Source organism: Falco biarmicus, chromosome 1 (assembly GCF_023638135.1).
Source record: "Falco biarmicus isolate bFalBia1 chromosome 1, bFalBia1.pri, whole genome shotgun sequence".
Classification (NCBI taxonomy): domain Eukaryota; kingdom Metazoa; phylum Chordata; class Aves; order Falconiformes; family Falconidae; genus Falco; species Falco biarmicus.
In genome coordinates, this window is record NC_079288.1 from 22,599,266 (window position 1) to 22,621,460 (window position 22,195).

Sequence of the window (22,195 nt, forward strand, 5' to 3'; positions counted from 1 at the left end):
TGGACTAAGTGGAGCCCTAGAGCCCCGAGGTGCTCAGAAACAAGGGAAATCATTCCTAAAACTCTGGGCTGTGCCCTGACTTTGGGCATGGAGAGCAGGCACCTATGAAAAGCCTGCTGAAGGCTGATGCTACGTGGTCCAGAGTTACAACCTCATTGGAGGATTCAGAGTGCTCAGGGTGTGAGCAACAACTGGGAAAGGACTATCTCCTTCCCAGTTTCAGACAGAGCCTCTAGCAGGTAATGTTGCACCCCCTGCCTAGAGCAGCTGGGATGAACTTGTACTGGGCTGTTCAAATTTGAGCCCAGATGGAACAGCTACCCAAAATAAAAGGTCTCCTCGAAAATCTGGCTTTTCAGGGTTTTGTTCTGTTTCTTCATCACAATGTATTTTAATTCAGTTGGTATTAGCAGCACAGATACAATAGTTGGAGTATTTATGTCCAAACCAGGGTCATCCCAAGTTTCTCCGAGCAATAGGGATGTGGGGTGAGCCGTGCTGGGGCTGCCTGTCCTCCTGCTTTCCACCTTCACAACAGGGGCAGAAAAAAGCACCCGCAGCTTCCTGAAAAGCTGCCTGTGACTGTGCCGCTGGTCTTTAGGGCAGACCTTGTCCCAGGATGGACCCTGAACACCTCTCCGGTGGCACACATGGATGACCCGCATCCTATCGGCGGTTTCAGGCAGCCTGCACCCACTTCTCCCCGCCATCCGCAGCACAAACATGGTTTCTCATCCTTGGCCCTAGACAATAAGACAGCATGTCTTTCACGCCAAGAGACTGTCACAGCTGCCTGGTGGCACTTGGTGCCTCCAAGCCTCTGGTGGTACTCGGTGCCTGCCAACACTCTGGGTGCTGACTGTCCAGGGAACGAGCAGCTGGTTTGTACTTCCAGGTCACTAAACACGGCCATTTAGGACCCTGCTTTGGCAACCCACTGACCATCGTCTCCATGAAAAGCCATCAGGTGATGTGGGAATGGTATGAAAAGAAAGCACAGGCTTACGTGCCTCTGAATGGGGGTCAGCATCCCTGCAGAACTGAGCTTGCAATAGAGCCAAATGACTTCAATGACAAAATGAAGCTCTTGCAGAAAGTCAGCACCCCAAGCATCATCGCTGCTGTTCGCATGCACGTTGCCCGGAGTGCACCCCAGCCCCTCTGGGAGGTACAGGGTCCCGGAGCATCACGGCTTTAAACTGTGCTGTGCCTTAAAAATCCTGCAGCATTCATATCTTGGAGCAGTGTCCAGGCAGGGGTGACCCCCCAGTAGCTGTGGTACAGTAGATGGGGCTGGAGAAAGGAGCAGGTTTCGGGGAGGATCTCTGCTGCATCCAGCCCTGCCTGTGCTCTCTGCAGGGCTCCTGCCACCCTGTCTCCCTGCTCCATTACTGCTCCTCAGCAAAGCCCCACTGAGCACATCATTTCTTTCTCATCAATCCCTTGGGTGCCTTCAGTGGGACAAGGCAGCTTTTTTCAGAACGTGCAACTCATCTCACAAATGCTCCTCATTTCTAGATGCCGCAGGCTACTCAGAGGCTAAACAAATTTTCCTTTTCATTCAGAAGCAAACGCCTGGGAACTGTCTGACTAGTTGAACAGCCAGTGAAGACCAAGAAGGAGCAGACACAGAAGTGCTTGGTCCTTTAAAAAAAGGTGCTTTTCACTGCATTCCCTTCTGGAAACCTTTGAGCTCCAGCAGGTTAGTACCAACTTGCTAAAAGCTCATTTAAAAATTATACATATAAAATTTCTCAACGCGCTGACACATCCTGCTATTTACTGAGGCCAATGTTGAATTATCCTTGATTAAAACCAGAATCCCATTCCCATTCAAGGGCAAAAGCAATCCAGACGATGCTACTGCAGAGTCTGCTTAGTATTACTCTCACATCCCCCCTCTAGCGAAGAAATGATTTAACACCCTCCCAAGGAAACTGCTGCACCACCATCCAGAGCTCAAACTGGATGTTTAAACCTCTGTCCTTGCCCACAACGCTCCGCTGAGAGCCGGAGGACAGGGATGTAGTGGGCAGTGCAAGGGGAACACCTTTCCTCCCATGCTCAGCTCCTTGCAGGGTTTGGTGTAGCAGCAGGGGCAAGGATCCCAGCTCTGATCTTCTCAGCTCTGTTTCGCTACTTTGCAGCTCTCTTGCTGCATCCACCAAACCTCTGCTACTCGAGTACGTTGCTTAAGCGAGGGTTTTACAAAGGGGGATCCCGATACACAGCCCTTCGGAAGGGTTCAGCTCCCGTTCGGGCTCCATCTCCAGCGCCCAGCTGACTGCCTGCTCCTGGCAGAAGCAGTAGGGGTGGGATGCTGCTGGTAGGAAGCAACGGAGAAGAGGAAGGTGAGGCCAAAGGCTGCCCTTCTACCGCTGTGCTCCAACCCACACGAGCACACCGTGTATCACTGGTCACAGAGGACACGCAGAGCTTGCTGCCAGTGACACACACGTCAACGGCCAAGGGACGTGCCGGGAAGGTGAGGAGCAGGGACGTGCAGCAAGCGCTGCCCAAACCACCTGCACAGTCTGTGCCATGGGCTGCTTCTAACCCCGAGCACAAGCACTGGTGGAACTGCTTCAAACAACAAAAGTCAAAGTGCCTGATCTTCCTTCAGAGGCTCTAACACATCTCTCTGATCTGCTCCACCAGCTCATTAACTCTCTCTTAGACAAAAGTCCTCATCGATCAGTATCAGCAACACTTGTAGCTACATGAAAGGTTTTTTGTTTGGTTTTCTAAGCATCTGAAGAGAGCTTGTCTGAATGTGATAAAACACAAGCCAGGCAAGCCAGTCCCTCTTCTCCTGGTGGTGTCACTTATAACACCCAGCACTCAGCAGTGGTGGCTGCAGTGTCACATCAACACGCTCCATTTCGAGGAGCTCGGAACTTGTGCAGGCAAGAGGCAGGAGCAGAGAAGGAGCAGGTCCCTGTTTCCCACATGGGAATGGAGGCACAGGTGGATCAAGTAGTTTGCTAGGAACAGTAGAGTTCCAGCTCTGCTGGCCCACACCAACATGAGGTCCAAGGAACTCACCTCTGAGCAGAGCCAAACCACATCAAACCCATCTACACCACTGATGCTTCACCGCACCTACCCCAGCTTACATTGCAGTAGATATCCTTCAGAAGAGACAAGCCTGTGTTGACTCAGACGTTGATATATTTGCTTGATTTTCCTTTTAAGATAATGGAAACTACACTCACATATTGATGATCAAGTAGATTGAGTCTTATCTCAGAAAAGCCAGCCTTGATCTGCACATCAGGTACTTTGTTACTGCTCCAGGCTGAGCGCGCAGGGCTCTGGAGCATCGCAGGCATCCCTACAGGTGCCCTGCAGAGACCTGCTGCTGGAAAGGTGACATCCCAACAGCTTTAGCCACTTGTCACGACCCTCCCCTCAACCCAATAGCTCAGCTGAGACAAGCATGCTCTGCAGAGGGGCCAGAACTGCCACCCTTAGTGTCATTAGGCACAGTCACAGGAGGGGAAATTAGGCATTTTCTACAAAGAACTCAGGAAACCATGTTTTTTCTTCCTTTCAGCCACACTGATAGCAACTGTTTCAGCTTCTCCTGAGCCAGATAAAATACCGAGCTTGCAGCTCAACAGCAGAAGGGGCAGCTGCTGTGCTTCGTCTGGACTGTGCAAGTCAGCAGGGTTTTCCCCTGGGTCAAGCCTGTGTGCGCGTTCCGTGCCGTCTGCCCCGGGTAGCATCACAGCCAGGCTACCTGCTTACACACACCTCCCATCTGCTCACTCTTACTCTTAGGCTCTTACTAAATGTCCCAGTCCTAAAACCAGACTGGGATACCTGCCTGGCATATCCCTCCTGTCTTTTGATGCAGTGCACTTCTCCTTCACCACCTCTCCTGTGGCTCCCATGTCCATCTCCTGCCACTGGAGAGGAGTTTGAGGTACTGGTTTCCACTGTTCATCTGCCAAAACAAACTGGGATGACACCAAATTCACCATCACTCGAACCCATTTACCATGCAGTTATTAAACGTGAGTTACCACTGAGTCAATCCAGACGGAAATTTTACTGCCTTTAAGAAGTCAAACCTGTATTTGGGTATCACCCCATCCAGGATATCTGGAGTAAACCAGCAGAATATCTGCCTTTGCCCAGCAAAGTCCTTCATCCACCTTTGTCCTTCGTAGGCTTTGTCGCAGGGAGGGATATGCTAATGCCTGCAGCCGTTTCAGCCACATTTACTGTACAAAACAACTCTGAAACACAGTTGTGCCCCTAATTAACAAGGCTTGGGGGGCTCCAGGACTTTTTCTAACAGATGGTCGAAGGGGTGAAAGGACACTTGGCACAGACAAGCACTCTGCAGCCTCGGAAAGCTGCCTGCGAAGGTGTGACAGAGGTCTGTAAACCAGGGGTGGTGCAGAGTGGGCAGGATTGTTCCCAAGTCACTGCTGGCATCACCCGAGACCTGCAGGATCAACCTGAACCCCCAATGGGAGCTGCTTCCCACAGCATAACAGGAGTAGGGAAGAGAGAGAGAGTTGGGAAGAGAGTTAGGAAGAGCAGGGGTAGCAGACATTGAGGATTTACACACAACTTCAAAAAGCAAACGAACAAACGAATGTAACAGTATCACAGGCTGTTAACTACAAAGACACAACCTTTGGCTGAGGAAATGTCTGGGCCACTGCTCCCAGGGTGCAGGGTGAGCGGCTGGGCACCCATCTGGCTGGCACTGCTCATGGGTCCCACTGCCAGGCACCCTGGGCTGACCCTGGGGCATCACCACAGTCACCTCCCAGCTTCCAGGATTGACTCCTCCTGCGGCAGCTAAGTCCTTCGGTGACTCCTCGCTATCCACCACATCTACTTCTGCTGAGCATCACTGAGAAAGCAACATTTGCCTTACTAGAAGGAAGACTGAACCTTAAATAACCCCGCATAAGCACTATGAGAGGGAAGTTACAAGTGGAAAGGGAGGTAATTGCACATATCCCCAGTTCAGAGACGCTTAAGCACATGCTTTAGTTAATGACACAAATAATCCAGCAGAACTTTTCCATCCAAAGTACTTAAGCACGTTCTGAAATTACCACTCCAGCGGTACTTCGAGCACAGAGACAACAGCCTGGCTCCCTGGTGCACACGTGCAATGCCCTCAGTACTGGGGAAATCTTGCCAGCGGGAGCAAGAACACTTTCCTTCATAGGGCCCATTTCATGAGGACGGGAATTAAAGTTTGCATGTGTGTAAATAACTCCTGACACAGTCAGCACAATAGAGCCCCGGTCTGAGACAGGCACACAAACCCAGAACATGTGAACCCGTGATACCACCACGCTTAAGCTCAAAATATTTTCCCAGCAGGTCGGGGGCCAGAGGAAGGGATGCTCTACCATGCGCAGACCTCCCCGGCTCTCACACCTTGAACCTGCCTCCGTTTCTTCACCGTTCAGTGAATGAGGTTGGGACTGTGCGTACTTCCCAGTATTAAATGTATGAAACCCAGAAGCCCAGCCAGAAGCAGCTGACCATGCCACTGCCTGGATGGGGAGCTCTCAGCTGCCCCCAGGGCATCCCCCCCTGCCTAAGCAGGCTTCCCACCCAGCACAGGATCCTTCTGCTCTCCTCGCACCGAGCCCTGCCTTCCTCCAAATGCTTCTCCCCAGAGCCAGCCCTCCTGCAGGAGGTCCCCATCCCAGGCACGCATCATGGATAACCAGTCAAGTCCAGTCCCTACAGACAGACACACAGCGGCCATGGACCACAGGCCACTACTGGTAACCGAGGCCAGCCCGCGTGTCCCACCGGTAATTGAGGAGGCCAGCCCACGTGTCCCACCTGCTGGGCTCCTGCAGCCCTTCCTGGTCACTGCAGACCCTTTGCACCAAGGACAGCACGCTGGCCTGGATTAATGCCTTACAGGCTCTGACAGGAATTGTTTGCAACTTCTAATTTAATAAAACCTACCCAGCAATGCTGCATTTGCTGCCGTGCTGACTGAGAGCTGCAACCATCTGCATGGTTATTGAGACTCCCAAATTGCATAACAATTATGTACGCTTACATTAAAATTACCTTGCAATCTCTAGATTGCCTGGCAACACTTTTCCTTCAGCATGCACAAACAGTGCGCTTTTCCTTTTAATTACATAATAATTGCCATGCATTTACCCAGCAGTTCCGAGAAGACCATTTTTAACTTTCATTTGCTAATAAAATAAGTGGTTACTCAATACCCCAAAATAAAGCATCCTATTGTTCCTCTTGCTGGGCATACTTGGGCATCCTATAGTTTATTGCCCAATTTCACTCCCTCTGCCTAGGACTACCCAAATTTTACTACTATTTTTTTTTTTAATGTTTTACTATCTTCTAAAGTCAAAGTTTTCTCCGAGCAGGAACTGTTATGCCAGCAGCATCCAGCGCAGCAGAGCTGGGATCTCCTCCCAGCTGAGGCATACAAATTCTGCTGTAATATGAATGCTAATGAGAAAACAAAAACCTGCAGTCTTCGCCCTTCAAACTACTGAAAAACAGTCTCGAGCTTCCCCTTCACGTATGGATTTCCCACCAACTTCCGGGGGTGACCCGACTGATTTGGGCACTACCTGGAAGCTTCTGGACTGTCACAGACTTGCAAAGATTTTATTCCCAGCGACGGGTTTTAGCCAAAAAATGAGGTGATGCTGCATTCAATGCAGAGATGGACCAGGGTGCTGCAAACCACCTCCCTCTGCTTCAGCAGTGTGCTCAGAGACTTGTTCTCTGCTGAATCCAGATGAGTCTTCAACAAAAGCCTTATAGAAGCGAGGGGCTTGCTCTGGCTCCAAGGAGCTGCTGAGCTTGCAGGAGCCACCAGAGAGGGGCAAAATTAAGGCAGATGTGGCATGACAGCAGCACGAAACGTTACTTTTGAGTTTGATGTGCCTACACCTTGGCTTTTTGTAAGCACATTTGAAACAATTCCCTCGAGTTTGTGAAAGCTGCAGGTATTTATTTCCTAAGGTTGAAACAGCTGGAAACATCTCACCTTGGAGCGAGCAGGGAGGGTGACACAGCTCCATCTTGCACGTCTGACGTTTCACACTTTGCACTGCTCATTGACTGGGGATGACGATCCTCGTCCCTCCCTCTCCTGGCCGCCCTGACTTCGGATCTGCCACCAAACCCGTGCGTTGGCACTGCCAAAGCCAGCCAGGTTTATAGAAGGTTGCCAAGCCCAAGATGCCCAGATAACCTAGATCCGTCCCGAGAACCCGGCGTAGCGCAGCTGCCTCTGCTGACAGCTCAGCACAGCCACAACCACAAGGACAATGCAGACAAGCTGCTGAAGGACAGGCAAGGATGGAAGAGAAGCCAAACCAGAGACCTACCTGCCCCGGCACCCCATCTCCTGCCAGGGGCAATAGCTTGGGGAAAAGCATCAAGCAGAAAGATGGGACACCCCTGGCAGCCACGCTCCCTGCTTCGGGGAGCTCAATGGCAAACTCTGCCCGTGTCCTCATATTTTGTTGTCCTTGATGGACTTTTCTTCTACAGATCCGTCTCCTCGCTTGGAGCCTGTTTGGTTCCGGCACCTCCTAGCTCCCTTAACACTGAATTTCACACGCTACATGAAAGGGTAATTCTTTCTGGTTTAAACTGGCTCCCTGATTATTTTTATTTGCAACCCCTTAGTTCTTGTGTTTCTAGAGACAGAGCAGATTCCTTCCCTGTTCATCACTTCTCCGACACTGAGATTTTATAAGCCTCTGTCATATCACCCCTTCCCATGATAATTTTCAAATCTTAAGAGCTTTGGTCTTCTCTCTGCACAAAAGATGTTCCATCTCTGTACAGAAGATGTTCCAGGACCAGCCTGACCATCCTTCTCGGGCCTTTTCCAGCTCTAGAGGGCTCTTTCTAAGACAGGCTGAGCCGAGTCACACAAAACATTCAAGGTACTCCTTGCCTGTACCTAGGAGCTCTTACAGATCCAAATAACTGGATTTCTGTTTTCTTGTCTGTTTCATTCCCCCTAATTCCCCAAATCTTGTTAGTTTTGTTGAACATCACCAGTGGGCTGGCATTTTCAAGAGAACTATTAAGAACCAAGCTCGAGTGAGAACAGCTGATTGAGAGCCCATCACGATGTACAGATTTTTAGTGTTTGTCCCCCTCATGCATTACCCTGCAGTCAGCAACGTGGATTTTTATCTCCCATTTTACCATGCCATCACTTGCGATCACAGCATCTTCCTGCCAGCCTTCGCAGTTGGTTCTGACAACGACTATCCTGAATAACTAGATGTCATCACCCATCTCAATGACTATCCTGAATAACTAGATGTCATCACCCTTATTGTACTCTACCTTTTTCACATCATTTAGGAATATATTGAACAATCCAGGCCGCATTATGGATTCCTGTTTAACCACACCTGTGACTTTGCTCCATTGCGAAAGCTGGATTCCTACTTTCCTGATTGTCTAGCTATTAATCCACAAAAGGCCACCCAACCGAAGGGACTTATGAGCTACTGTTAATGAACCTAATCAAAAGCTGTTTGGTAATCAAAATACAATGTACTAACAGGATCACCTTATCTACACGTTTGTTGTCTTCTCTGGAAAATAGAGATAACAGATCTGTGAGGCAGGAGTTCCCTCTGCAAGAGCTCTATTGACTCTTCGTCCTCACATTCAGCTGCCCAGCCATGGTCGATTCTTTAGTGCATCAGTGTGCAGAGACAGCAGTCAACGATGAGATGGCGAAACTCTAGGGAAGGCTGTCTACCAGGAGGACAGCAGAATTTGATTCTCCTCTACCAGGAGGACAACCTGCTGGCACGGGTCAGAAGAGAATCCCAGCCACAAAGCCAGCAGCACAAGGACTGCAGATCAGCAGCGAGCAAAATGCACCACCTGACGGCCAGACATCCCTCGCTGCGGAGAGCAGAAGCTTACATGGACACACCAGCTCTGCTAAGGGTCCACCAGGGCAAACGGCACCCAGTCCTCGATGCTCCACAGGGCTCACGCTCACAACATACCAGCACACAGACCGCTCTACCCTGTGGCTTCGGTTCAGGGACCCCTCCTCTTCCTTCTACCCGTCATGCCAGCAGGACCACGTCAACTCCAGAGGGGCCAGAAAATTCCCTGCCATCATTTACAGACCCGTCAGGGCTTCCTTGTGCTCGTCAGGGCAGGTGCTCAGCAAAGCATCTGGCCTCAGTTGTGGCAGAAGACTTACCAGAATAAGGCGACAATGATCAAATGGGCTACGAAGAAGAGGAACCCCACTGCTGCAGTCTCCGGCCAGAGCCTGGGAACACACTGGAGCCCTGAGCCACGAGGAGTCACCCGTGACAGCGCAGAGGGTGCGGAGGATGGGCACCCTCCCTGTGCTGCTCCCCAGCTCTCCCCACAGCTGGCGCTGGCCCTGCTAAGCTAGAGACAGGGATTTGTCCCAGTTGGAGCCGACCGCTCGTGTCACTGCAAACACCCACTTGCTGGCTCTGCTATTGCCTTCAGGGACGCTCCTCGGCAAGAAGCAAGTGGAAGAGAAAAGGGAAGCTGCTGTTTTCCTAACATCCTTTCTGAGGAACACCTGCTCCCAGCATCTGTGACACTGCCTGGTTACAGCTAAGCCCAGTGGGGCCCCCGCCACCTGCAAAGCCCACCCCGTGCCATGAGGGGGGACCTGCTGGCTCAGCTGACAGCCCACCAGAGCCGAGAGGCTTCTCCCCAGCTAAGCAGGAGGCCAACGCATGCCAGTGCTGGGGGTACTCACAGTACTCGATGCCCAAGACGATGTCTCGGAAGTACAGCCGAGCCTGCTCCTCACTGAAGGGCTGGTCACTCGGTACCTCCATGACAGGGCTGTAAGGAAGAAGGAGAGGGACTCAGCACCTTGCAGAATGGCAGCAACGCTCCTTGCTGGAGGAGTTTCATGTTCTCCATCACCACATCCCCAGCGTGAGGGCCAGGCTCCCGAGAGGTCCTGGGTGCTGTGACACAGGAGGGAGGCACAGCCATCCTTTCTGGACGTGGTGACGCTGAGGTCAGTGAGCTTGGCTAGCACTGACAGGTGGCTTTGCGCAGTCCCTGAGCCAGCGTGAGCCACCCCTCATCACCATGATTAACTGCTTCTGTCTGCACAAAATCAGGCAAACGCTGAGAGCCCTAATGGGAAAAAATACAGAGAAAGAACCAAACTGGGTTTGGCCTTCAGTTTCTTGCTAAAGCTGCTCATGGCTGCGAACACCAGCATCACCAGCAGGTGCCCAGCAGCAGCAGGGACAGAGTGCCCATTGCTGTGCACTGGACATCATGCCTGCTGGGGCTCAGTCCTGAAGCAACATCAGCGTGCAGCTTGTCTAAACCAATGCAGAATCTAGAGATGAACCAGTGGCTTAAAGGTTGAGTGGGCATATTTCCAGTGCATTGTGCTAAACTGCTCAAAAACCTCTTTAACTGTTCAGGGTTCAGCCACCACTGGCACTCAGCCATTCAGCTGTGAACAGCCAAGGTTATCTGGTCGGCTTGTCCTCTCCTTTCTTTTGTATGCCGGCATTGCTGAGAGATGCAGTCTCCTCTAAAAGCTCCTCTTCTGCCTGTGCCTGCTGAAAGCTGAGGGCAAAGAGGATGCAGGAGCCACTCAGCACCTCCTGTTCCCCAGCGGATGAATGGCAGGAGCCAAGGACTTCACTGCGCTGGGGGTTAATCCTGCTTGTGCTCAGCAGCTTGACCTTGCATTTGGACATACGCCCACTGACTTGAGCTGGATTTCAATGATCGTTCCCAAGGCACTGTCCTTGCAAGCCAAACCCTGGCGGGGAACAGCCCTTTGCCAAAGCCAGGCTCCGTGGCCTCAGCACCCAGCAGCAAAGCCTTCCTGCAACACTTCTCCCTTGCTGCCCACTTGATTGATGACCTTCAGCTCCCGTTTGCATTTTTTCTGCCTCCCTCTTCAGGCACATCTCTCTGCGGCTGAAACCAGCCGGCAGGACTGACAGAGCCACTAATGGAGTCTAATTGCCTCCTGCTAGAGGCAGGCAGGCTGCGCTGCATGTTCCCTGGCCACAGCTGATGACAAGAGGGTGGGTTTTATTTTTCCCTCCCCCTCTCCTACAGGATAGTCATCAGCCTGGTCACCAGGGAGACTGGGGAGCCTCTCACCAACCTGTTGGAGCTGGCAGCCTGCAAGAGGCTTGCTGGTGCGGCCAGAGAGATAAATAAGCCCTTTGGGAATCTCCCCCATCCTGGGCACAGGTCTCCTGGCCGCGCTGTGACTCCGCAGAGGTGCAGAATCAGCACAGGTGTAGCAAAAAGCACTGAGGATTCTCCCACCACCTCATCACTTCTCCTGCTACAGAAAAATGTGCCAACAAACCAGCCTCCCACGATATGTTAGCGCTAGGGGCAAAACAAGGCAGCGGGTGGCAAGCGAACACTGATGCAACCCCGCACCCCTTCTGCCAGAGCTGTCACCCCAGCAGGGTAATGCTACCAAAACCTTTTCTTCCAGGCATGTGATGGGGAATTGGCACCAAGTTTGTTTTCTGGATCACAGCCTGGCACCCAGATGTGCCCTCCCGGCCCATCACTATTCACCACATCATTCTGGGCTGTACCAGCGCTGGATGCTGCTGCCTCCGCGCTTGCCCCACTGTACACATCAATCCTCCATTTCACCTAGGAAGCCGATGATGAACACACAAATTTTCAACACAAGGGATCCCAGGAGGGCTACTTACCCTTTCCTCAGGAGGTCAAACACTGCAAGAAAAGGAAATCACACCATAAATGAATCAGAAAAGGGGACCGGGCTTATCAATTTTGTAGCACCTACAAACCCACATATATTCCCACACCTGCAAAATCAATTTATCTCCACTCGCTTCTCTTCCCTCACCCATGACAAGGACACTAGAGGATGCAAAATGAAAATATTCATTTCTTCCAAGACAAATATCCCTACCTCCCGCCAGCTCCACGCAGAGAGGCAGCGGGTGCTTATTTATCAACCATATTTCTGCTGCTCCCGGTGTTCAGCCCTTGCTGCTTTGAGACCCATCTTATTCAGTACCTTCAGGGAGGGTGTTTGGCAGGATATTTCTGCTAAATGGCTGATAGCGAGCGAGATGCTGTAAAAACACACTGCTCCATTTCTGCTGTGTCAATCAGCAACGTAGCTACACGGCTGTCAGAGGTAAACGCTCCCGGGCAGGAGCAATTGGAGCAGATTTCTTGGTGTGAGTTGAGGTTTGTAAAGTACAGGAGGTTTTGTGTCTGATTAGGGGGTTAGTGGCAATGTGTTTTTCTGGTCCTGTCTGACCTGGTCTGCAAACAGGAGAAGGATCTGCCTCTGTCTAGCGGGAGAGCTCTTTCCTCATGAACTGCTAAGGGACTTCTTGCACCCCCCAAGAAATGCAAGCAAATCGCCCTCCCCAGAGCACCAGCAGCCCTGCTTACAGCTGTGCTGCTAGACCAGCTGAAGGTACCAACGCGCCAAGCCAGCCTGCACTGCCGCTCCTTGCTCTCCAGGCGGAAGAAGCTGCAGTTTGTGGCAGTGTTTCGTTACTCAACCACCCTGCGCCATTGCAGGTCGTTTGGTTTCCATCGGCACCTTCCACCCCCTGCTTCCTTCCCCGTGAGTGTGCAGCAGAGCTCACAGCAGTCCTTCACCCCAGCAGTGATTAGCAAAGAGCAAACGCCACTTTCTTTGGTTTTGCTTTGTAGCGGGGGCATTTTTCAAAGGAGAAAGGTGCAGTTCATCATCAGCTGGGTCAGCAGCAGGAGGAGGAAACCCACAGGCTCAGTCCTGAGCACCTACAGCATCCCCTTGCTGCCGAGGGAACTGCAGAGGCAGAAGCTTGGTTTGCCTGCGTCACTCTGCCAGACCCGCTCACGAGATCCCAGGCACAGCAAAGAGGTGATGGGGCATGGACAACCGGGATGCAGCCACTGCTTGCTGCCCAGTGCACCCTCCCCAAGGTCCCAGTGGGACCAGGAGACGTGCCACTTGCCCTGCTGCTGTCGCTGCCATTTCTGGACCCTTATCTTGTTCCACAGCAAGAACTTGGGTTTGGTTTTGTTGGGTTGGGGTTTTTTTTCTTTTTCTTTCCTGCAGCTTTGACTTCCTCATGCATTTATTTTCATTCAACAAAAAAGCTTCCTCCCTCACCTCTCCCCCTCCTCTCCATCCCCAGGGGTTCAGGCCTTTAAACATCAGCCCCAGCCACCCTCGGCACCACACCTGCCCCTGCCTGGGCTGCCGCTTTACGATGCTGCCAGAATGCCCCTGCAGCTTCAGCAGAAAGGGAAAAAGTGGCCTTTCAAAGGCAAATAGCTTTGTTTGCTAAGCAGAGGCCCCTTGCACAGGCAGCTTCAAAAGCATCCCATAATTATTTCATGAGAAGCAGCCTTGGAGCCTATCTGACTGGGAAACAGATGTAACAGGGTCACACATCCCACTCCTCTGGGCCACCTCAGAGGGCACCTCAGTGCCTCCCTGGCCTGTCCCTCCAGGTTTTGCCTGACTAGGGGTCAGCCTGTGGCTGGCACCTCCAGGGCTGGGGGCAGAGGAAGACTGAATGGGTGGGAATCCCTCACCCGAGCCCCCCGCGGCAGGGTCTGGGTTCAGAGGCCAAAGGCAGCAGCGCTGCTCCCTTAGGAGCTCCCGAGGCTCGGCAGGCTGCTCCGTGTCTCCATAGGCATCAGAGGGGACACCCTGAGACGATGCTGCTTCCCAGAGTCTCTACCACTATCCACAGCCTACATAAGTCTGGAGAAACCAACCTCGCACCAGGAAGAGGAGAACCCATCCCTCACCCTTCCCTTCTCTCCTGGCCCCAGCACAGACACACACACAGGGGAGGGCAGAGCCGCCATCGTGTCTTTTTAGTGTCCCCATGGCAAGATGTGCACAGCTGTACTAAGACCCCCAGTTGCCTTACCCTACTGCAAGGGGCCCTTCCATCCCAGCTGCCTCTACAGGCGTTTCACTTTTCAGAAAAAAACCAAGTCTGCTGAAGCTGGGACACGTTTCCTCCAGGCATCGACCCCGAGCCCCGGTACGTGTTACTTGCATCGCTAGGTCTAAGCCCAGATGGTTCTGTTCATGTATACGAGTCACATACCCATGTACAAGTTGTCCTCTGCAGGATCGTCAAGGACCTGTAATGGATAACAGAGAGAAAAGGGGAAAGGAGAAAAAACAGCAGGAAAACAAAGAGATTTTAAATCAAGTAATATTTTACTGCTCCCTGTACACTGTGCTGAGCAGCAAAGCATTGAGGATGACTTAGGCTAATACTTCAAGGTTCCCAGAGAGAGAGGCTTTGAAGGGCACGGATTTTCCTGTCTCCAGGAAAATCTGGGCTTCTGCCTGTGTTTGGAGAAACAGCTTACTAATAAAGGTACTGCATGTCCTAATCTGACCTCAGGCAACAATGAGAACGGCACTGAAGTCTTGCACTAGTGCACCTTCCCAGGTTTGTCTACGCATGTTTCACTGCTCAAAGCTTGTTGCTGTTTCCATCGGCACAGCTAGCCGCCTTCTCCTGGGCACCAGCCCAAAGCCTAGGGTAAGCATGTCACTTTGTCACATGTAATCAGTACGATCTTGCTTGGATTCACCAGCCTAAATTTCTACATTTCTTAACTACTTTAAAACAATTTTGGCTGAAATAGGGGTGGCTGAAGAAAGAGCCTCTTGCTGCAATACAAATCCAACTTGTTTCAGTCTAGCTCGGGGTGGACGAAGCGGCTCACCTCTATCAGCTTAACAATGTTGACATGGTCCAGTTTCTTTAAGATGGCTATTTCCTGATAGACCCTGTCCAGCGGTGCCATGGGCTTTGGCTGCTCTCCGGAGGATGCTTTCGACCCTCTGGGAGGAGGACGACCTGCAAGCACGGTAACAAGGTAATGAGATCTTCCCGAACAGCTGGAGGTATCTGCAGAGGGGGCAATGGCTGCTCACTCCTGCGTACCAGGTGCTGGTGAACTGAGATTTCCAAGCCCCATTCAGACCAGCTCCTCCCAGCCCAGTGGCCCAGCCACTGGGGCCAGGTGCTACCTGAGGGGGTAGAAGAGCCCCTGGGAGGAGGGGGTCCACCTTGCCTAACTTCCAGCACTTAATTAGGCTTCACAGATGGTAAACACGGAAGGGTCAGCACTTCAAAGAGACTCAGAAAATCAAAGCCAGGAACCTAATTACCAAGTTCATTGGAGTTCCCTGCGGTTGTGCCCACCCTTTCACTATCCGCTGCATTTTAACCAGCCCCCAGCTACTTGGGCAGCTTACAAATGAGGCCAAGTTCTGCAGCCCTTGCAGACAACGTTTCTACAGAGATATTTGCCTGACCGAGGACAACGGGCAGACCTCTAAACGTGAGATACCCACGTGGAAATCCATACTGCTTCAAGAGCTTCTTTTTGGAGAGGACTTTCATAGCCTGAAAGGAGAAGAAAAAGCAGTGTTAAAACTGAACAAGAGCCAAAGTGCTCATTGCTGTGACCTGAGAGTATGCTGGGCATCAGGGGCTGGCTCAGGGCTGCTCCTCAACCTAGGGAAGAAGTCTCCTGGTCAGTGGTAGCCACAGCAGAGATACACGTTGATACAGGCTTTGCTAAAAGCACTGCTAACCATCTGTTTCATTCCTTCTTTTCCCAGGAAAAAAATAAATGGGTTCGATTTATTTTAAATGAGACAAAGAAAAAGGAGCCCAAGTTCCGCATTTGGGGCAAGAGCTTGAGGGAAGAGGGGGGTTCCTCTAGCTGACCTTCATGTACCTGCTGCTGCGGCATGCCACGAGTCAGAGCCACTTCAAGGCTGCTCCACCTTACGTTTTGCTTTGCCAGAGGCTCTAGGAAGCAAAAAAGTTGGGATCTCACAGGCGTACAGCTAACACCCTCGCAGCTGACACCGCAGACCTGGAACAGGGTGAGGACACAGCCCTTCCACCAGCTCTGCGCCACCCAGGGAGGCTTTTTGTATTCCCTGAGACTATTTTTGCCCCATAAACCTCTTCCACGCTGCCAGAGCAATAGAGAGCACCCACAGTGTGACCCAGCACCATGCCCAAGACCATGAGCAAGCTGCTGAACACCTGTCCCTGCACCATCAGGAACGGGGAGGCCAGCCCCGTGCAGGAGCACGGCGAAGGTGCAGGGAGGGAAGCAGGATTTTACTGGTGGCTTCCCTCCCTTCTCATACCTGGTGGCACGCTGGGACCGCTGCGAACCCAGGCAGCTGAGGGGGTCAGGGTTATTTTTTCTGCCATGCAATTGGCATTAGCACAGTGACAAAAGGCAAGCTGAATTTAATAAACTGTCTCTGCGCCTCCATCTGCTCGGTGCATTAATAACCCTTTGAGGGTCACTCAAACAGCCCTGAGTGGCCCAACAGATAAATACTTCATAAGAAACCAGCTCACGGGACAATTTGCTTAGAAAAATAGTCTATGCTCCCAGGAGATGGGATGGTCACTGGCTCCTTCCCCTAGAATAGGTAGTTACTCCTATTCATTAAGCATCCAAATCTGTAATTCATGCTGGAGTCACCCCTGTGACATATAATTAACCAAGGACTCCTGCAGGACACAGTCAAATGCCAAGGAATTTTGCATTAATACCGTGGAGGCCGGCTCTCTGCACGCTACCTGTTTTTAATACATACACCAGGAACAGGTCACCAAAAACATTTCAGCAAGCTCCTTCCCGGGCTGTTTTTCCTGGAGGCAATGCCACCACACACCCCAGGATCCCCACCTCCCGCCAGTGCTCCCGCTACAGCCAGGTTCACGGCTCGTTGACAAGATTGTTATTTTTGGTACTGATCCAGTGAAATCCTCTGGATTTGCACCCGTGTAATTGAGATGAGACACTGTAGTTCTCAATCCTGCCTGACAGCTCCCCAGCCAACTGTTGGAAACAACAATGTTGAGAGAGACGCAGAAGTGCTTATCTTTTGCTTAGCACAGTGCTGCGTCCAGTACAGCCAGCCAAATGATTCCTGGTCTGCTGAAAGAGGATCCAAGATGTGCACAACCACCTCCAAGGATGGCCAGGACCAAGCCTGGAGGACTTCCTACACTGCCTGCTTTTTTTCTATATATATAATGAAAATTTAAAGAGGGGAAAAAAAAAAAATAATCAAAGGAATTGGTACACAGCACACCTATTTCTCTTTCAACCATCGCCAGCCCGGGAGGAGAAGGCTCCTCTTGCTCCCATCCCACCTTGAGTCCTCCTCCCTGCCTCATGGCAAGGAGCTTTAGAAGAAGAAAGAGATGCAACGTGCTGGCTCTGGGCAGGGGCTGGAGGCAGCAGCAAGGTTCGGAATGGAGCAATAGCAGAGACAAGAAAAGCTCTTGGGGGACAGAAACAGAGGGAACAAGAGCTGCTGCTGGCACCCGAACTCCTTGAAGGATGCTACAAGGGGTGACGGGGCGATGGGTGGCAGCTAGCGTATGGCAGGCAAGGTGGCTGTAAACCACCCCTCCTGCTGTGCCAGGAGCACCGGGATATGCCTGGAACGGCTTCAAAGCACCAGTATCTGCTGCTACACCAGCAGGGCTGGATCAGGAGAGAGGACCCGTCCCACCGCGCTTTCAAACGCAAACAGAGGATGAAGAGCAAATTTCAGCGCGCAACGGGCCACAGCCACTTAATTATCACAAGAGCAGAGGCAAGAGCAGACGGCGGCGAAGGCTGACGGCAATCCCAGCGCGAGCTGGCAGGACAAGGCTTCCTGGCGGAGTTGTACCTGTGCATAATGCGGGAGCAACACAGGGATGCTTCAGCAAACCTCTCCTTCCAGGCTCACTTGCATGAAAGAGCCAAAGACATTTGTACTCACAGGCAGAACTAATTAGCCAGATAATGCCTTTCTGATAAAGAACCAGCACAGAGCCAAGCCAGGGGATTTTCCCTTTGCGCTGGTAAGCCTTGCTTTGGCTTCCTCAGGAAAAAAGGGAGCCTACAGAAGATTTCCCCCACACAAGCCCCTGCACCCACCTTCCTTCCGACTATTCACGCATGGGCATGAGTCCTGACCCTTTCCTTTGAAAGGCAGCTGAAATCGTGCCCTTTTCTCTGAGGCATGTTTATTATCCAAGTTTACTTCTCTCCTAGCAACCTTGCAGCTGGAAACCACTGGGAAGCTGCCCAAGGGAAAGGAGATGCCAGGTTTACAGAGAGGAGGGATGCCCGGGACAGCAGCTTCCACAACAGCAGGACCTTGAACCTGCATCCTGCTGTTGGTAATGACAACAGCAAAACGGCCATTAGTTGTGGGAGGGAAGGGTGACAAAAATGGATGGAGCCAATGGAACTCATCCCCTGTCCTTCATGACGCTTTCACAGCACTTGGAATATCATTTTATTTGCCGACAGAGACTTGCATTGCAAGGGCAGACCCTACCTGCAGCTCCCAGGGGAGTGGGATGTTGCACAGAGGATGCTACTAACCACCCACATCCTTGGCTAGTGAGTGATGGCACCCTGCAGGAATGCCAAGCAGACAGGAGGGCACTTCCAGCCCTTCCTCACCTGTCCTGTCCGACGCCCCTCAGATGAAGCGGCTCAGGGGGAAGCTCTGCTGGGAGAGAGGAGTGCCACGCACTGCAAGAAAACCCTCAGCCAGCCAGGCTTAGCTGCAACGGCCCTAAAATCCTGCTCCTGCTTTCATCACCTTTTGTCCGCCCTTTGTCCTGGCGGCAGCAGAATGACATCGACAGGCTGTTCCCATCCACGCTGTGACACCACAGCAGGGATGCCTTCCCAGCGCAGCCGTGCCCACCTGCTGGAGGCTCCTGCTCTTATCCCAGTTGTCCCGGCTCCTCACAACCCCACTGTGGAGCAGCACGGGCTGCTAAAGGAAATCAGAGGCTGGTTCCTCGGTCCTTGCCACACTGGAGCGTAGCTGGCAGTTCAGTAGCCGTTATGTGAACTGGGGGATGAGAAACACAGGAGCCGTGCCTTCCCTTCCCACCTGGAAGTTCTGGAAGACCAGGTGGGGTCTCCAGGGGCTAGGAAGTTCCAGGCTTGCTGCTGGCCACTTGCTCCTCAGCAGCAGCACTTTGCTCAGCCCTCTTTTCATAAATCTGGAAGGAATTTCTCCCCAGCATTCAGAGTTGGTAGAAAAAAGCCCTCCGTGCTCAGGTTGGTAGGTAAAAACAGGCAGAGAGCATAAGCACACAAATCTTGTTTCTTAGGAAACCAGATTAAAAAAAATTGGGAAAAAAAAAAAGACACACACTGACAACCTACAACGCTATTGCTTTTGTCCAGAAGTAGCACAACAAATGTACATCATAACCACTTTTCTTCGCAAGCTGATTTAGAGATGGAAAATAGGAAGACGACATGACCTGAGGCATCACAGAATCAAATTCCATCAGCAATTGACTCCAAACCAGATCTCTGCCTGGGCACATTTGCCTTTGCTTTTTATTTGCTGCTTTTTCACAGAGCTTGGCTTTTCTTCTTTTTTTCCCCTAGTCACTGTCAAAGGCACCTCCTGCAAACTGAGACACTGAAACCTTTCCAGCTGTAAAAGGCTCCTCAGCAGAGCCCCACAAACGCTGCTGTAACAGCTACACATGGCCAGCGGCAGCCAGGACCGAGCGCAGTGGCACGGACCTCTGTTCTGGGAGCCAGCTCCTCACCCTCACGGGATCTCCTCCTCGGAGGCAGCAGTGGGTCACATACTTGGTGCTGAAAGTTCAGTTTCCTAGGTCTAATACATTCCCTGCATCTGCTGATGCAAGTCAGCACCTTTCCGAGCCCTCCTCGCACTGCAGTTGTTCGCAGAAACGAAGGATAAAGCTCTTGGAAGCTCTCTCTCATCTTTAATGGAAGGTAAAAAACCACACAAAGTAAACACAAGGCATCTACATTTTTCTTCAATGTGGTGATCAGCTTTTTTTCCTTGAGAGTTTTTCCTAATTCTAGGTCAGATCCAAAACTCATTAAAGCCATAGAAATCTTTCCTTTTGTTTTGACAGGAGCTAGATTCAGTTCCTGGTACCTATAAATTCTTCCTTTCCAAAGAGAGCTAGCAAAGGGCCCCATGCCTCAGCAAGAATCAGGAGCCACACTCTGAATTATACTTCAAAATAAAAATTTTCCGCTTTCTTTAAAGTTTTGCTGCTTTTTATTGCAGCACGCTAGCTTAAAGAAAACAAAGCAGGCAGCAACACCCTGGCCTCATGCTAGAACCCTCCAGAGCTAAACTTGGGGGGGGAAATAAACACGCAGAAAAGACCCTCCCCGACTACCAGAATCTTCTACCAACTGCTGGTAACAGGCAGTTGCATTAGGCATCCTCCCTGGGGGGTCGGACCTCGGGGGTCTAAGACGACACAGCCTTGGAGAGGAGGGATCAGCAGAGCAGCAGGGAAGTTATCTCAGCGCTGGGAGGGCACGTGGGGACTTAAGCAATCACCAGACAGTTTTGCAATTAGCTACTATTTCTCTGAAGTTTTAAAAGGTCTGCCAGCTCCTGGGCTGCTTTAACATCTCGGAAAAGTGGAGGTGTCTCCACCATGCCCCCTCCTCTCCTCCATGCTGACACCCACCGCGCCGATGCTCTGGCTCTGGCGCCATCTCTCCCCGCGGTAGCGTTCCACACACCTCCCAGGATCCCAGGCTCAATCCCCTCCCCAAAAGGAGGATGAGGGCAAACCAAGGATCACGTCCCCTGCAACACTGGTGGTGGTAAGGGGGTCTGCACGCCCCAACCCTCTCCAGGTAGCGAGGCTGAAACAGTGCCCAGGCACGGGAGCCGCTTGCAGGCTGCAGTAGCTTTAAAGTGTTTGCTAAGATTAGAAAAAGAAATGGAGATTAAGTGGGGATTAACTAACACACACCAGGCTAACCTGGACACGGGCTTTCACTTTTGGCTTTGATTTGACCAGCTAAACCTACATCCATGGTGTTAATCCACATCCAAAACGTGGACAAGAACGCAGCAGGCAATGCTAACTGAAACCCAGCTCTCTCGGGCCGAGCTGTGACAACCGCCCTGGGCATCCCCCGGCACAGTGTCAGGATTCCCACAGCAAAAAAGCAGCGCCAAAAGGTAAAAAAAAAAATTAATGTATTTTTGAATGCAAAAATATTTTCAGCTGGAAATAAATGTGATGCAATGCATTCCCATCGTGTGTTCCTGGTGCTGGCACTGCCCACACGGGTGGGACAGGAGGGTCAGGGAAGCATCATTGCGCCCTGTGGAGCAAACCCAGCCTGCAGGGCACGGGAGGGAGGATTCGAAGGGCAGCAGGGCAAGGGAGCATTGGAAACAGCAACCGCGCTGGGGTGGTGGGTGAGTCAGCTTGGAAAGGACGGGAGATGGAAAGACTTGTGGTTCCTTTGCTTGGCCAGCTCCAGGGCATTGCATCCAGATTTTTGTCTCATCTCTTCCATCCTTCATTTCAAGACATTTCTCCTGCAATTTCATGGCTGCTGGAAGCATGGGAGGGCTAACGAGTACTAACAGGCATACAGTTCCCACCCGACGCCTCCAACCCCGTATAGTGCTTGTAAATCCAAGGGTAATGGAGGACAGGCTGGCTGGGGAGCAGCGGGGAACCAACATGTTCGACACCCCCACAGCTCATTCTTATTCCCCTTTGTACCAAGCCCAACAGCTGCGTGCACTGGCACAGGGAGCAGCACACAAGTCTGCCTGGGTGCCCCGATGGCCCCACTGACACCCACATGAGGCCACACACACGGTGGCAGTGAAGGCAGGACCGCTCTCACCAAGGGCAGCGGAGCAGCAGCTGAAGCACAGGGCTGGACTGGGTGGGCTGAGTCAAGGGCAGCCGGGGTTCAGGTTCAACAGCGCTGCAACCACCCAGCTCTGCTCACCAGATTCCTGCCCTGGGATCCACCAGAACCTGCTGAAAGCTGTTTTTACAAGCCTCAGGCACAGCCACACACAGCAAGGCAGTTTTCCTTTTGCCAGCCGACCAGCTGCTGCTCTCAGCCTGAGCGAAACCATTGGGCAAGCTCCAAGCTCAGGGACACGGGCACACCTGCAGACAGATTTTGCAGGAATTCTGGCTGGGATGGTTAGGATTTACCTCCCTCTGAAAGGGGAGGAAGAGAGAAGGAGCCTTCAGTGTCAGCAGCCTTTTTGAATCTGAAACCTTCCAACTCTGGCTTCAGCTCAGCAAAGGATTTAAAAGCTGAGGTTTGCCTTCTG

The 22,195-nt window shown here is 51.9% G+C and overlaps 1 protein-coding gene across 3 annotated transcripts in view; it reads right to left on the reverse strand.

Moving 5' to 3' along the window:
• CAMKK1 (calcium/calmodulin dependent protein kinase kinase 1) overlaps positions 1–22,195 on the reverse strand; it is a 107,977-nt gene that overhangs the window by 30,306 nt on the left and 55,476 nt on the right. For all 3 annotated transcript variants that reach the window (XM_056354093.1, XM_056354102.1, XM_056354083.1), the window contains exons 5-9: positions 15,386–15,437; positions 14,752–14,885; positions 14,118–14,154; positions 11,733–11,754; positions 9,767–9,855 (exon numbers count right to left, since the gene is read on the reverse strand). In XM_056354093.1, coding sequence (XP_056210068.1) covers positions 9,767–9,855; positions 11,733–11,754; positions 14,118–14,154; positions 14,752–14,885; positions 15,386–15,437 — 334 coding nt within the window. The remainder of the gene's footprint in view (positions 1–9,766; positions 9,856–11,732; positions 11,755–14,117; positions 14,155–14,751; positions 14,886–15,385; positions 15,438–22,195) is intronic.